Source organism: Callithrix jacchus, chromosome 11, assembly GCF_049354715.1.
Source record: "Callithrix jacchus isolate 240 chromosome 11, calJac240_pri, whole genome shotgun sequence".
In the NCBI taxonomy this organism is placed as follows: domain Eukaryota; kingdom Metazoa; phylum Chordata; class Mammalia; order Primates; family Cebidae; genus Callithrix; species Callithrix jacchus.
In genome coordinates this window covers 119,271,264-119,284,367 of record NC_133512.1, presented here as the reverse complement: position 1 = coordinate 119,284,367, position 13,104 = coordinate 119,271,264, and the positions used below count along the sequence as shown (strand labels likewise).

The following is a 13,104-nucleotide window of genomic DNA, read 5'->3' as shown; positions in this document are numbered from 1 at the left end:
TCTATGCCTGGCACCTTTGATTAAAGAGATGAAAGGAGCTGCTGACTGCACTTGGAAGCCTTAAAGTGCTTATTAGATTCTTACGTTTTAATCATGTAGGACATGGGTTTTCTAGATTACTTCTTTATTTCTCTCTTGTACTGTCCACAAGGGAAACTCTAGGTTACTGCATCCACCATAGCCTTGGCATGCTCAGTTCTTCCCAGTGGTGTGTAGGGACTTCTTCCTTTAGCTTCTCCTTTTTTTTCTTTTTTTTTGAGACAGAGTCTTGCTCTGTCGCCCAGGCTGGAATGCTGTGGCGTGATCTCAGCTCACTACAATGTTTGCCTCCCGAGTGCAAGCAATTCTCTAGCCTCAGCCTCCTGAGTAGCTGGAACTACAGGCCTCTGCCACTACATCCAGCTAATTTCTGTGTTTTTAGTAGAGACAGGGTTTCACCATGTTGGCCAGGCTGGTCTCGAACTCCTAACTTCAAGTGATCTCTCTGTTGCCCTCCCAAATTACTGGGACTACAGGTGTGAGCAACCCTGCCCAGTCAGCTTCCCCTTTTCTTTTTTTTTTCGAGATGGAGTTTTGCTTTTGTTGCCCGGGCTGGAGTGTAGTGGCGCAATTTCGGCTCACTGCCACCTCTGCCTCTCGGGTTCAAGCGATTCTCTTGCCTTGGCCTCCGCAGTAGCTGAGATTACAGGCATGCGCCACCACACCCAGCTAATTTTGTATTTTTAATAACGGCAGGGTTTTTCCATGTTGGTCAGGCTGGTCTTGAACTCCTGACCTCAGGTAATCTGCTTCCCTCAGCCTCCTAAAGTGCTGGGATTACAGGTGTGAGCCACTGTGCCCGGCCGCAGCTTCCCCTTTTCTTAAGCCTTTCATTGTTTGCTTCAATCTGAGAATGGAGAGAAAGTGTCAGTGGAGATATTAATTTCTTAATAATTGGAAAGAGCGAAAGGGGTGGTACTTGTTGGGAAGAAATTATAGAAGTCACTAATCTATATCTCTCACATACTTTTTTACCCCAGTCTGTTTATTCTATGACTTTTCTATTGTTGGTTTTCTATCATTTCAGAATTTGGCCCAAGACTTTATGTAGATATTTCTCTTAAAAAATTAAAAACAATTTTGTTTATTTAGTCATTCAGTAAATAACTTTACATGCCTTTGAAGCGTCAAGTACTGTTTGAAATGTTGGGGATACAGTGGTACACAACGTGCATTATGGTGATACTGCCTCTGGACCATTCATTTTCTCTTTCTTTCCCCTTCTTAGGTCCTCTCGGGTTGTGCCATCATTGTCCGAGGTCAGCCTCGTGGTGGGCCTCCTCCTGAGCGGCAGATCAACCTCAGCAACATTCGCGCTGGAAATCTTGCTCGCCGGGCAGCTGCCACACAACCTGATGCAAAAGATACCCCTGATGAGGTAGGTGCTTCCTGAGGCCGTCGTGCGCCTGTGGACCTAGGTCGTATGTACTCTTTCTTTGTATTTTGAGTTTTTTCATATTGTAGAACTGCTGATTCTGGATATACCCACAAGCAGCTTGTATCTGCTGTTTATATGTTTAGTACCTTTCATGGCAGTCGAAGCTTTACGGCTTTTTCTTGTGCCTTTCCCATAGACTTAGATTTGTTGTGTTTTCACTGCTAACTCTTCTTGGAATAGGTTAGGAACATTTCCTGGTAGCCTCAGCCATTTGAAATCATCATTGGTTATGGCACAGCTCTTCTATTAATTTATTTTTGAATTCATTCATTTATATTGTTCAAATTGCAGAAGGATATATAGTGAAAAATACAGTAGTTCCCCTGAGATACTGATGTTACTAGGGTCTTGTGTCTCTTTCCAGAGATAGTTAAAACCTATATGCTCAGACACTTTCATTTTGTAATAAATTCTCGGCCCATATTTAATTATTTTATTAAAGATTCTTTTTTCTTTAAGGTTCAGAGGGTACATTTGCATATTTGTTACATGGGTATATTGTGTAATGGTGGGGATTGGGCTTCTAGTGTATCCATGACCCAAATATTGAACATTATATCCAATAGATAATCTTTTAATTCTTAGCCCCCTCACTCCTTCTCCCTTTTTGGAGTCTCCAGTGTCTATTATTTCTTTTCTTTTCCCTTTTTTTTTTTTTTTTTTTTGAGACTGAGTTTTGCTCTTATTGACCAGACTGGAGTGCAATGGTGCTATCTTGGCTTACCACAACTTCCGCCTCCTGGGTTCAAGCAATTCTCCTGCCTCAGCCTCCCGAGTAGCTGGGATTGATTACAGGCTTGTACCACCAGGCCTGGCTAATTTTGTATTTTTAGTAGAAACGGGGTTTCTCTATGTTGGTCAGGCTGGTCTTGAACTCCTGACCTCAGGTGATCCGCCCACCTTGGCCTCTTGAAGTGCTGGAATTATAAGCATGAGCCACCGCACCGGGCCTGTTACTATTATTTCTATCTTTATGCCCGTGCATACCCATTGTTTAGCTTCCCCTTATAAAAGTGAGAACATGTGATATTTGATCATCTGCTTCTGAGTTAGTTCACTTAGGATACTGGCCTCTAGCTCCATCTGTGTTGCTGCAAAGGACATGATTTCAGTCTTTTTTTTGGCTGCCCATCTTTGTTTTTGAGATAAGGTCTCTGTTGCCTGGGCTGGAGTGCAGTGGTGTAATCATGACTCACTGTAATCTCAACCTCCCAGGCTCAAGTGATCTTCCCACCTCAGCCTCCTGAGTAGCTGGGACTACAGGCATGTGCTAATTTTTATACCTGGCTAATTTTTATTTCAATTTTTTTAGTAGAAACAAGGTCTCACTAGTTTGCCCAGGCTTGAGTTCCTGAGCTTAAGCAATCCTTTTGCCTCGGCCTAAAGTACTGGGATGACAGTTGTGGGCCACTGCACCTGGCTTGTTACAGATTTTTTATCTGGGATCCATGTACCTCTGAAGGCATAGATAAATCCCATGAAATTGTAAAATTTTGTGTAAACATGAATTCATGAATTGTTTTAGAGGGGGAGTTTTTATCAGATTCTTTCTTTTTTTTTTTTTTTTTTTGAGATGGAGTCTCTCTTTGTCACCAGGCTGGAGTGCAATGGCTCAATCTTGGCTCACTACAACCTCTGCCTGCTGGGTTCAAGTGATTCTCCTGCCTCAGCTTCCCGAGTAGCTGGGACTACAGGCATACACTACCACGCTCAGCTAATTTTTGTATTTTTTTTTGTAAGGACGAGGTTTCACCATTTTGGCCAGGATGGTCTCCATCTCTTAACCTTGTGAGCCACCTGTCTTGGCCTCCTAAAGTGCTGGGATTACAGGTGTGAGCCACCACACCCAGCCATTTTTATCAGTTTCTTAAGGGAAGTTATGACTCAAGAGTAGTTAAGAACCATTGTATTATTGTGATTTGAGAAACTTCCATGCCTCTGTACCACCATCTCCTCCATCCTTCCCCCATACCCCTCAGCCTCTAATGCCTGCCCCCACCTTGCCTTCTTTGTGGTCTGCCTTTGACCCCTTTCGTTTTTGCCCTCGGGTAGCTGCTATGAGTACCAATTTGGCATTGTTTAGTCTTTGGCTTCTACACTTTGAAACATTGGTACTCTCCTTGGTAGCAGTGCTTTGGCTATCAGAAATGAAATTTCTGGGCTGGCTGTGGTGGCTCACACCTGTAATCCAAGCACTCTGGGAGGCTGAGTGGGGAGGATTGCTTGAGCCTAGGTGTTTGAGACCAGCCCTGTCAACTCACAACATAGCAAGACCCCATCTCAAAAAAAAAAAGAAATTAGCTGGCTGTGGTGGTACATGCCTGTAGTCCCAGCTACTTGGGAGGGAGGTGGAAGGATCACTTGAACCTGGGAGTTCGAGGTTACAGTGCATCATGATTGTGCCACTGCACTGTAGCCTGGGGGACAGAGTAAGACCCTATCTCAAAAGAAAAAAAGGAACAAAATTTCTGGATTCTAATTATTTTTCCTCTGCCCCAACTTGAGGATGTTGGGCAGGTTGGCACCTCAGCTTTTGTGTGCTATTCCCTGCCAGGGAGGTAAAGAAGAAAAACCAAGAGTTCATGTGGATCTTTTATTAATATTTAAGGAAATCATTTCGTTTTAAAATTATAATAAAAGATGTTTTGTTTTAATTAAAAAGACAGTAAAGCAATGGTATAGATAATGGAGATAGAGGAAAAATCTCCCATAATTCTGCTACCAACAGCAATCAGACTAAATAGATTAATATACATTTAAGAAGATTAAAATCAGTTTTTTTTTTCCCCACTGGTCTTCCATCAGGGACCACAAATATTGGGAATACTAGTGTATACCTCAGGGTTGTTTAATGAGGATTAAGCAAGATAACATGAAGTGCTTAGTGCATGCTTATAAAATACTTAATAAATGTTAGTTGTGGTAATCACTACTGCTGCTTGTTAATTTCTCTTACTACAAATACTCCTAGATTAAATGTCTTCTAGCATTTTTCTCATTTTGGGCATTAACAAATGGATGAACCTACATTTTGAATAGTTTTCTTTTCTTACTGTGTAACAGCTTGATTGCTTCCAAGAGAAGAGTATTGACCCTTCTTGGAGCTGACCAAGTTCATTTGCCCAGAAGGAAGAAGTAGTGTAGCCTCTGAGAAAGACGTGTTGGATTTTAATTTCCTGTTTTGTGGATGAGAATCTTGGGCAGAGAAGCACAAGGCCAGTTGGAAGTTGTTCTAAAATATCTTAACTGTATCCCATGTTAACAGGACAGTGAAATCTTACCAGAACTATCCTAGGTGAAAGGATACTGTGTAATCTGATCCTAGCATTCTGTTATAGTTCCATATATTTATACAGTCTAGTGCTTTTTGTCTCTCCCATAGTAACTTGGTCTCACTGTTTTTCCTGGTAACTCTTCAAAGATCCCTGTGAGATGAAATATTTGATAGCTGCAGATTTCATCTTTTCCTAGCCCATAGCCATTATTTCTCCTTCTTAATAATCCAATGTCTCCTCACCCTGCTGTGATTTGGTTTTCCTCCTACTGTGCCCTTAAAGCTGCATCGAGGCAAGTTACCAGTAATGCCGACTGATTGAAAAACCTGATATCCCTGCTCTCATTTTGACTCCCCAACCCCCTATCCCAACGCTGACATCCAGGCCTTTAAGGAGGCCTGGAGATGCTGTCTCCTTAAAACCTCTCTTATCCATCCTTGACATTTGATTAACACTGCTAATCTTTGTTCGTCTCTGATAGAATGCTTAGATGTTGAAATAATAGTCTCTCTGCCCTCATTCTCCTTCCTTCTAATCCTTTCTCCATATGCTCTCAGATTTTTTTTAAAGATAATTTTGTTTTATTCCCAGATTCTTCAGTGGTTCCTTGCATTCCAAGACACTTTAGTAATTCCTCATTACCTCTGTGACAAATCTTAATGCCTTAGCCTGGGCTACAAGCCCATTTGTGATTTGACTTCTAGACTTTACTGAAGCCCCTCTGGGATGCCATGCCCTAACCATGCTGAAGAACTGAGGTCTTCTCACAGGCTGGAGTCCTGCCTTCTGCTCTCAGCTCATGCTGCCCCTTCCATCAGGAGTTCCCTTGCCACCTCTGTGGCTGGTGAGCACCTGTTTTCTTTTAGGATTAAAGCACTCAAGAAATCACACCTGCCATTTCCTTTCATCATCCCATCTTTGTGCTGTCATAGCATTCACAACATTTCATTGCGTGTTTACATGTTTATATATCTTTACTGGATCGCAAGCTCTCCAAAGAAGAGAGGCTTTCTCTCATCTCTGTGTCTTTATGTGTAGTCAGTACCTGACACAATACAGGTAAACAATGAATAAACATTTAAGGGAATAATGAGGAAAATAACCTGAGCATCTCTTTTTTGCGGTTGAAAGATTGTGCAACGTGGCACTACCCTTTCTCTCTGGCTTTATTTCTTTGGAGCATGTTTCGCTTTTTCACATTCAGGAATAATCTGGGACCTTATTGCTCATTTGCATCCCTTTTTGTCACTGTCCCAAGTATCTTTACATGATTATTCTTTGCCTTCCATCATGATCTGTTCTTTCAAAGAAACTCAGCTGTCTCCTAAGTCCTGTGGCAATGAAAGCAGCCCCACCGTACGCCCGCAGCCTTCCCTTCCCTGTTCCAAGCTAATCCCCAGCGTTGCCTAGCTACTCCAGGCAGCCTAGATACTGCGTTGATGGGCACTGTAGGAATTATTTATTTATTTCTCACAGATTTATTGAGCTCTTGCTGTTGGTAACGTTGTTTATGGTTTCATGAGAAATATAGAAATGCATGTCACAACCACTAAAGAACTTACTCATTTAACTAAACACCACCTGTTCCCCAAAACCTACTGAAGTTAAAAAAAAAATTAAGAAATACTGTCTTTAAAAAATAAAAGAGAAAAAATAAAATAAAATAAATAAATATTTTGCTATTTTTGTTTGTTTTTGAGATTGAGTCTCACTCTGTCACCCAGCTGGTGTGCAGTGGCGTGATCTTGGCTCACTGTAACCTCTCCCTCCTAGGTTCGAGCAATTCTCCTGTCTCAGCTTCCCAAGTAGCTGGGATTACAGGCGTGTGCCAACATGCCCAGCTAATTCTTTTTGCATTTTTAGTAGCGATAGGGTTTTACCATGTTGGCTAGGCTGGTCTCAAACACTTGACCTCAGGTAAGCCACCCATCTCAGACTCCCAGAGTTCTGGGATTACAGGCATGAGCCTCCCAAAGTGCTGGGATCACAGGCCTAGCCATATTTTGCTATTATTTAGAAAAAAAAATGAATGTCACAATCCTGTGTTCATTGGAGCTGTTGAGGACTGGGGTAGCTGGGGAAGGATGACAGAGCACGATTATCAGTTACATATCCAGATGGTACAGTGGGATAGCTGGAAGAGAAAGAGGAACAAAAAGTATTGAGTGTTGAGCTGTGTACATAGTAACTAGTTAAGGTTTTACGTTGTGAGGTTTCATCTTATCCCCATAGTTTTAAGAATCTCTCTGGTCAAAGAGCAGATTGGAATTAAAAGCTTAATTTCATTGTGGTAGACATGACAACCTTGCTTGGGTCTGGGAGTGCCAAGCAGGCTGTCAGATTGCCTGCAGTTGGGCATTCTAAAGGAAAGAGTAATTTTAAGTCTCAGCTACTTAAAAGCCACTTGCTTCTTAGATGGGACTCTGGGGCATCATTTGCATAGACCACAGTTATTCTTCCTATTAGACCATTCTGGCCTTTATTTGAATAAATGCTTTGAGCAAATTTCATTATACTTGACTCTTAGAGTGAGTGCAAGATTCTCTTAGGATAGACTTCTCCATCAGATAGCCTGGCTGTCCTTTGTGTGGACACATGGACAACACTGGCCTCATTTCCACAAGGGCTCTCTCTCAGAGTGCTCTCTTGCCCTTAGGAAGAGTGATGTGGTCAGTTGCTTTCTTGCATAGCTCTTGGGAGTCTCCCAGTTGCCTGTCTTCTTAATTAATATCTTGTCCAGTTATTGAATTGGCCCAACTCTGGATGGAACACAACTTGAGAGGGCTTATTTAGGAAAGGAAGATTGCAGAAGCTAGATTATTTTTTCTTACATGGTTGGGTGTATGTCCTTTGTAAGACCTTCAGTGTGGCTTTCTCTTATTGACCAGTGACTAACCAGCTGGAAAGCATGAGGTCCTAAGAGGAAGATCTTTCTTCAGTGAACCTTAAAAATTTTTTAGAAAAGTTCTGCCTGGTTGGTAGAAATTGGAGGTTTCCCTGCAGGGGCTGGATATTTTCCTGTGAACTGACCCTTAATAAGTGAGTTTTCATCAGTCTTGGCCTCCTTTAGGAGCACTGGTCTTGTCAGAGCTTTTCCAAGTATTTAGGAAAGCTGTGTGTTACTGAATTTTAAATATTAATACGCTACTCCAGACTAAGTCTTAAACTTATCTATAGCTGGGTGTGTTTTTAGAGTAAGTTGATCCCTTAGGTAATAAAATGTGGGAGGCTGTATTCATTGGTTCAGTGCTGTTTCTGTGATGTGGTTGTTAATTGGGATTATTTGTCAATCATCAGACTCTTTGGTGACTGGTATCTGATTCATTTTTAGGGATTGAGGTAGGGGGTTAGAAATGAGACATAAAATCAAGGTGAACTTAATATTACCATTGAGCGAATTGCTCTTTGTTTGCTGGTGCTTTGAGGAGTGGGCATCATGTAAGTGAGTATCAGTTCATTTTTGTATCTTTAAGAGTCCTTACTCAGGATCAGTTCTTTCTAGAACCTGATTTATGTTATGTAACAGTACTGTTTTTATGAATACTAGCCCAATGGGTTGGTTGACTTGGCCACCTTTTGTTTGGTTTCTGGTTTCCTGAAAGTCATGTGGATGTTTTTCTTCTAGAAAAGCTTGTTGGGTGACTTCATGGAATAATTAGCATGGACCGAAAAGGTATGCAGAGGCTTCCTTTTGGGCCACCAGTTTACTGTTTTGCCTTTACTGTGTGTGGCTTGAGTTCTGTGGTTTGAAGAGATTGTAATAGACAATGTATGCATATTGTGTATCACTTTTCCCTTTTATACTTTGCATTTTTTTCAGCATATGAGCTCTTACTGATCATATGTTCCTTGAAAACCTATCTCTTCCCTCCTCATTTCTGTTCTAAGGGAACTTGGGACATTAAACCAGGTGCAGACTATAAATTCAAGTGCCAGTGGCTTCAGAGGAGAATCTCCCTTTGTCTGAAGCATCCCAGGTGGGATAGGGTGGGGAAGGGCAAAGCCATTCCTTTGTATATTATCTTGAGATGACATGGAGACATGTGGATGTATGGCTCAGTCCTCGTGTCTATGCCTGGAGCAAGTGAGAGGGAAGAATCACTGTTATCAGGTGGTACTTTATCAGGGACTGTTACTGGTTTTCTCCCCAGGATGCTGGGACCTGTAAAGGCTTCCGACTAGAGCAGAAGTAGAAGAGACACTTTGGGGAATATCTTCTTACTGTTGCTGATCTTTAAAGAGGAGGGTGGAGATGACTTAAATAGAGCTCTTACTTGAGCAGGGGATTCACTCTGAAATAAGAACACTAGAATCCTGTCTCCAACAATGGCTTTAACTGGTTTCAGGCTAGTTTAATAGGCAGTGAAAGTGTTTTAGAAACTGGAAAGAGGCGGAGAAATGGAGGTGGTAGTTGTTATTTATGACTTCCCTCTGCCTAGGTGGGTTCCTGGAGCCTGGACTTCCCATTTGAAGGAGTGGGTTGATATGTATATACGGCATTTAGAGCAGTGGCTGGCACATGGTATGTGCTATAAAAGCATTGGCAAATGTTATTCACAAAGTAAGCTATAACTCTGAATAGACAGTGATAGGGAAAATGTCCTGCTGCCAGTGTCTGGAAAACTCTGAGACCTGTTTTTAGTGTCTGTGCTAGTTTTAAACCAACTGCTGGACCCTCCTTTTTTATGAGCCCCCTAAGTATGCAGTCTGCATTGTGTGCATTTCATTTTTACATTTTCAAGGTCCAGTGCAGGGCCAGGACCACAGTGGGTACTCAGACATTTATTGAAGGAATGAAGTTGCTTGAATGCTGATTGGCATCTGGAACTAGGCCGTTCTCATGTAACATATTTGTTTTGTCTTTCAGCCTTGGGCATTTCCAGCTCGAGAGTTCCTTCGAAAGAAGCTGATTGGAAAGGAAGTCTGTTTCACGATAGAAAACAAGACACCCCAGGGGCGAGAGTATGGCATGATCTACCTTGGAAAAGGTGAGCTGCAGGGAGAGGACTAATTTCTCTGAAGTTCCTTTAAAGATCAGTTTTCTTGCCTGGGCACAGTGGCTCATGCCTGCAATCCCAGCAGTTTGGGAGGCCAAGGCAGGTGAATCACCTAAGGTCAGGAGTTTGAGACCAGACTAACCAATATGGAGAAACCCCATGTCTCCTAAAAATACAAAATTAGCCAGTGTGGTGGTGCATGCCTGTAATCCTAGCTACTTGGGAGGCTGAGGCAGGAGAATTGCTTGAACCTGGGAAGCAAAGGTTGGGGTGAACTGAGATTGCAGCATTGCATTCTAGCCTGGGCAACAAGAATGAAACTCCATCTCAAAAAAAAAAAAAAACCAGTTTTTTTGTGGTGGAAGGCCATTGTGGGTTCTGGTGGAGGAAGCTCTAGGACAGTTGGCTGAAGGCTTAAATGGAAATGCTTTGGGCCCTGGGCATATGGAATATATAGGTACAGAGGAACGCCCTCAGTGGTCCTGTTCCTTGTGTATCCTCCTTTCCTGCTTTCTTGGCTTGGTTTGGTGCATGTAGTATAGAGTTGCATTCTTCCTTGTGTTTAGGCCATCAGCACATGGAACTCAATGGCTCTGTGCTTCTAGGTCAAAATGCTAATTGAATTTCTATAGATTTACTTTTGCATCTTCTATTTCTTTTATCTATCTTGTGGCTTTTCTTCTTTGCTTGGAAACTCCTTTGGAAGGGAAGATTCCTTGAGGGCCTATGGTTTTTTGCAGCCTACGTGTTTTGTAATGGAATGGAAGGAACACAGATACTGGAGTTGCATAGATGTAGAATTCCGATTTCCTACCATGTATTCTTACTTAATCCTTAAATCCTGTAAGTCCTCATTTCTTCATTTGTAAGTTGTTGAGAGAATTTAAAGAGATAGTATAGGCTGGGCATGGTGGCTCACACCTGTAATCCCAGCACTTTGGGAGGACGAGGCAGGAGGATCTCTTGAGACCAGTTTGGGGCCACATGGTAAAACCCCATTTCTGTCGAAAAATTAGCCAGGTGTGGTGGTGCACACCTGTTGTCCCAGCTACTCAGGAGGCTGAGGTGGGAGGATCATGTGAGTCTGGGAGGTCGAGGCTGCATTGAGCCATGATTATGCCACTGCACTCTAGCCTGAGGAACTGAGTGAGGCCCTGGTCAAAAACAAACAAAAAAGAGAGATATTATGTATGAGAAGCACTCTGGGCATTTGTGTGTGTGCATACATATATACACCTACACCTATTGTTTAGCTGGGGCAGATGGCTCATGGGATATTAGGTGTTCTGGGCATTTTGGATTAGGTAGTAAGAGTAAGATTGAGGAATGGAGTTGGAACAGAAATAGGACATTGAAAGAGGAATTGACAGGATGTTCTCCAGAAAGCAGCCAGATGAACATGAAGTTATGTTCCTTGAACTATTTGGGGAGCAGATTATTTTTAAGTTTCCTGTGATTCCTTGATTAATTAAAACCCTTTCAGATAGCTCATGTAACGGAGTTGATTTGGATAATCTATTTGACGGATAGTCAGTCCTAGCAATAAGCAAGCAGGGCAGAATGTCGGTGCTGACAGTATTCTGCTAAGACTCTGTTTTTAATGATAGAGGTCTTAGAAAAATGAGTTGGGAATGAATGATGTTGGAGGTGTCTTGTTCAATGTCCTACCTAGTAGAGAAATACCTCTTTTTAGCCTCCTCAAAAATGGCTACCTGCTTCTTGTTTGAATGAGAAATTCTAGAAACATAAGGACTCTTTTCAAAAAGGGAAATAAGTACGTAAGTTTGCTTTTTGCCCATAATTCTTATATTAAGAAACAAACGCTTAAAGATAATCATTGATAATTACGGGTTAGAAAGAATGTAAGAGGAAAAGAAGTATATACTGTCTTCAAAATGCAATTGTTTAAGGATTTTATTACCTAAAAAATTTCAGTTCCATAACAGCTGGTCAGTCTTCTGTTACCCCACAAGAGACCTTACTGGATCACAGATGATTGTGGGCACAGATATTTCTATAAGTAGACCACCCCTAAGAGTTCATTTTAGTACCCTTGGTCTTCAACCAAAATGGTCAAATTGTTTAAGAGAAGCTGACATTTTTAATTATCTTTAGTTGTTTTTTAAAAGTTTGCTTCTTAAACGGACTCACATTACAAAATGGATATAATTTAGTATGTTAAATGCTAGTGTTTGGAATAAAAACTGGCACATAGTAGGTGATCAATAAATATGTACTTAAAGAATGGTTGAAATTACCTATATCTTTCCATTTTAAAGGTAAAGAAATGGATAAGTTTAATATTTTCACTAAGGTGTTTTAACTAATTCTTAATGCCGATTCTATTATAATGAAAGAAAACAATGTCTTAGATAGCATTTGTGTATTTTATTTTATTGTTACTCACCTTTTTTTTTCGAAGGGGGGAATGGTAGAATTTGAGACTTTGTGGTTAACCTAGAACTTATTATTAAAAAGAGATAATTAGTCTCCTGACTTTTGAAGACAATATAGTCACCCACCTGCTCTGAATACTGTCTCCAGATGTGACTTGGTCAAATTCAGAATTTGATAAGTAAGAAGGAAGAATGGAACCCTTGAAAACAAATTCCTGTTTCACTTTCCTATCTGCCACATTTTGTTGCCTTTCTTGAGGGTCCACCCTAGGGAAACACATTTTTCTCCTTTTTGCAGGTGCATTCAGAACTCACTTTCTAGAAGTGGGCCATTTTAGAGTGGGCCATTTCAGCATGCTGTGTGCCAAGAAAATGTCCGGCTTATTGGGTGTGCTGTGGATTGGTTCGTTTTTATGGTCACTTACCTTGTTTGTATCTGGATTTTGTTCTTTCCACCCCCTGACCTCCTGGCACTTCACTGCTCAACTTTTCCCTTAATAATTGAGTCCTTCCTTTTGATTTTTCACTCTTTGATTCCTGTTGCTTAGAAGAACCAATGTAAAATTTGCCAATGTGTCTTTGGCTGGCCTCAGCAGTAACCTCAGTGGAAAGGGTCAGGTGATCCACACTCACCCTCCGAACCTGAACATTCTTTGTATAAAGTCCTCACTTCAGTTTCTTGGTAGGAAAAGAGGCTTGAGATTTACCCCTGCAGAAATTTGGGCATGATAATGATGAGGCATTAGGTTGGGCTTGGAGGTGATGTATGTACCCATTACTACTCACAAAAGTCAGTGTGTAGTATGTGGAATATAAATCTTGCAGGATTTTATTCTGTGCTGACATTACCTATCAGTTAGACTGCTGTGTTTCAGGTTATCTTGGAGCTTGTTCTCTGCCATATTAAAGATTTTTATGTGATTATTCACTCATAGTTGTCTTCCTTTATGGTTTTGGCC

The 13,104-nt window shown here is 41.4% G+C and overlaps 1 protein-coding gene across 1 annotated transcript in view; it reads left to right on the top strand.

The window, feature by feature from the left end:
• The window catches only part of SND1 (staphylococcal nuclease and tudor domain containing 1), a 443,208-nt gene that overhangs the window by 36,120 nt on the left and 393,984 nt on the right, over nt 1–13,104 (top strand). The window contains exons 2-3 of the mRNA XM_002752042.7: nt 1,268–1,417; nt 9,620–9,740. Of these exons, the coding sequence (XP_002752088.2) occupies nt 1,268–1,417; nt 9,620–9,740 (271 nt within the window). The remainder of the gene's footprint in view (nt 1–1,267; nt 1,418–9,619; nt 9,741–13,104) is intronic.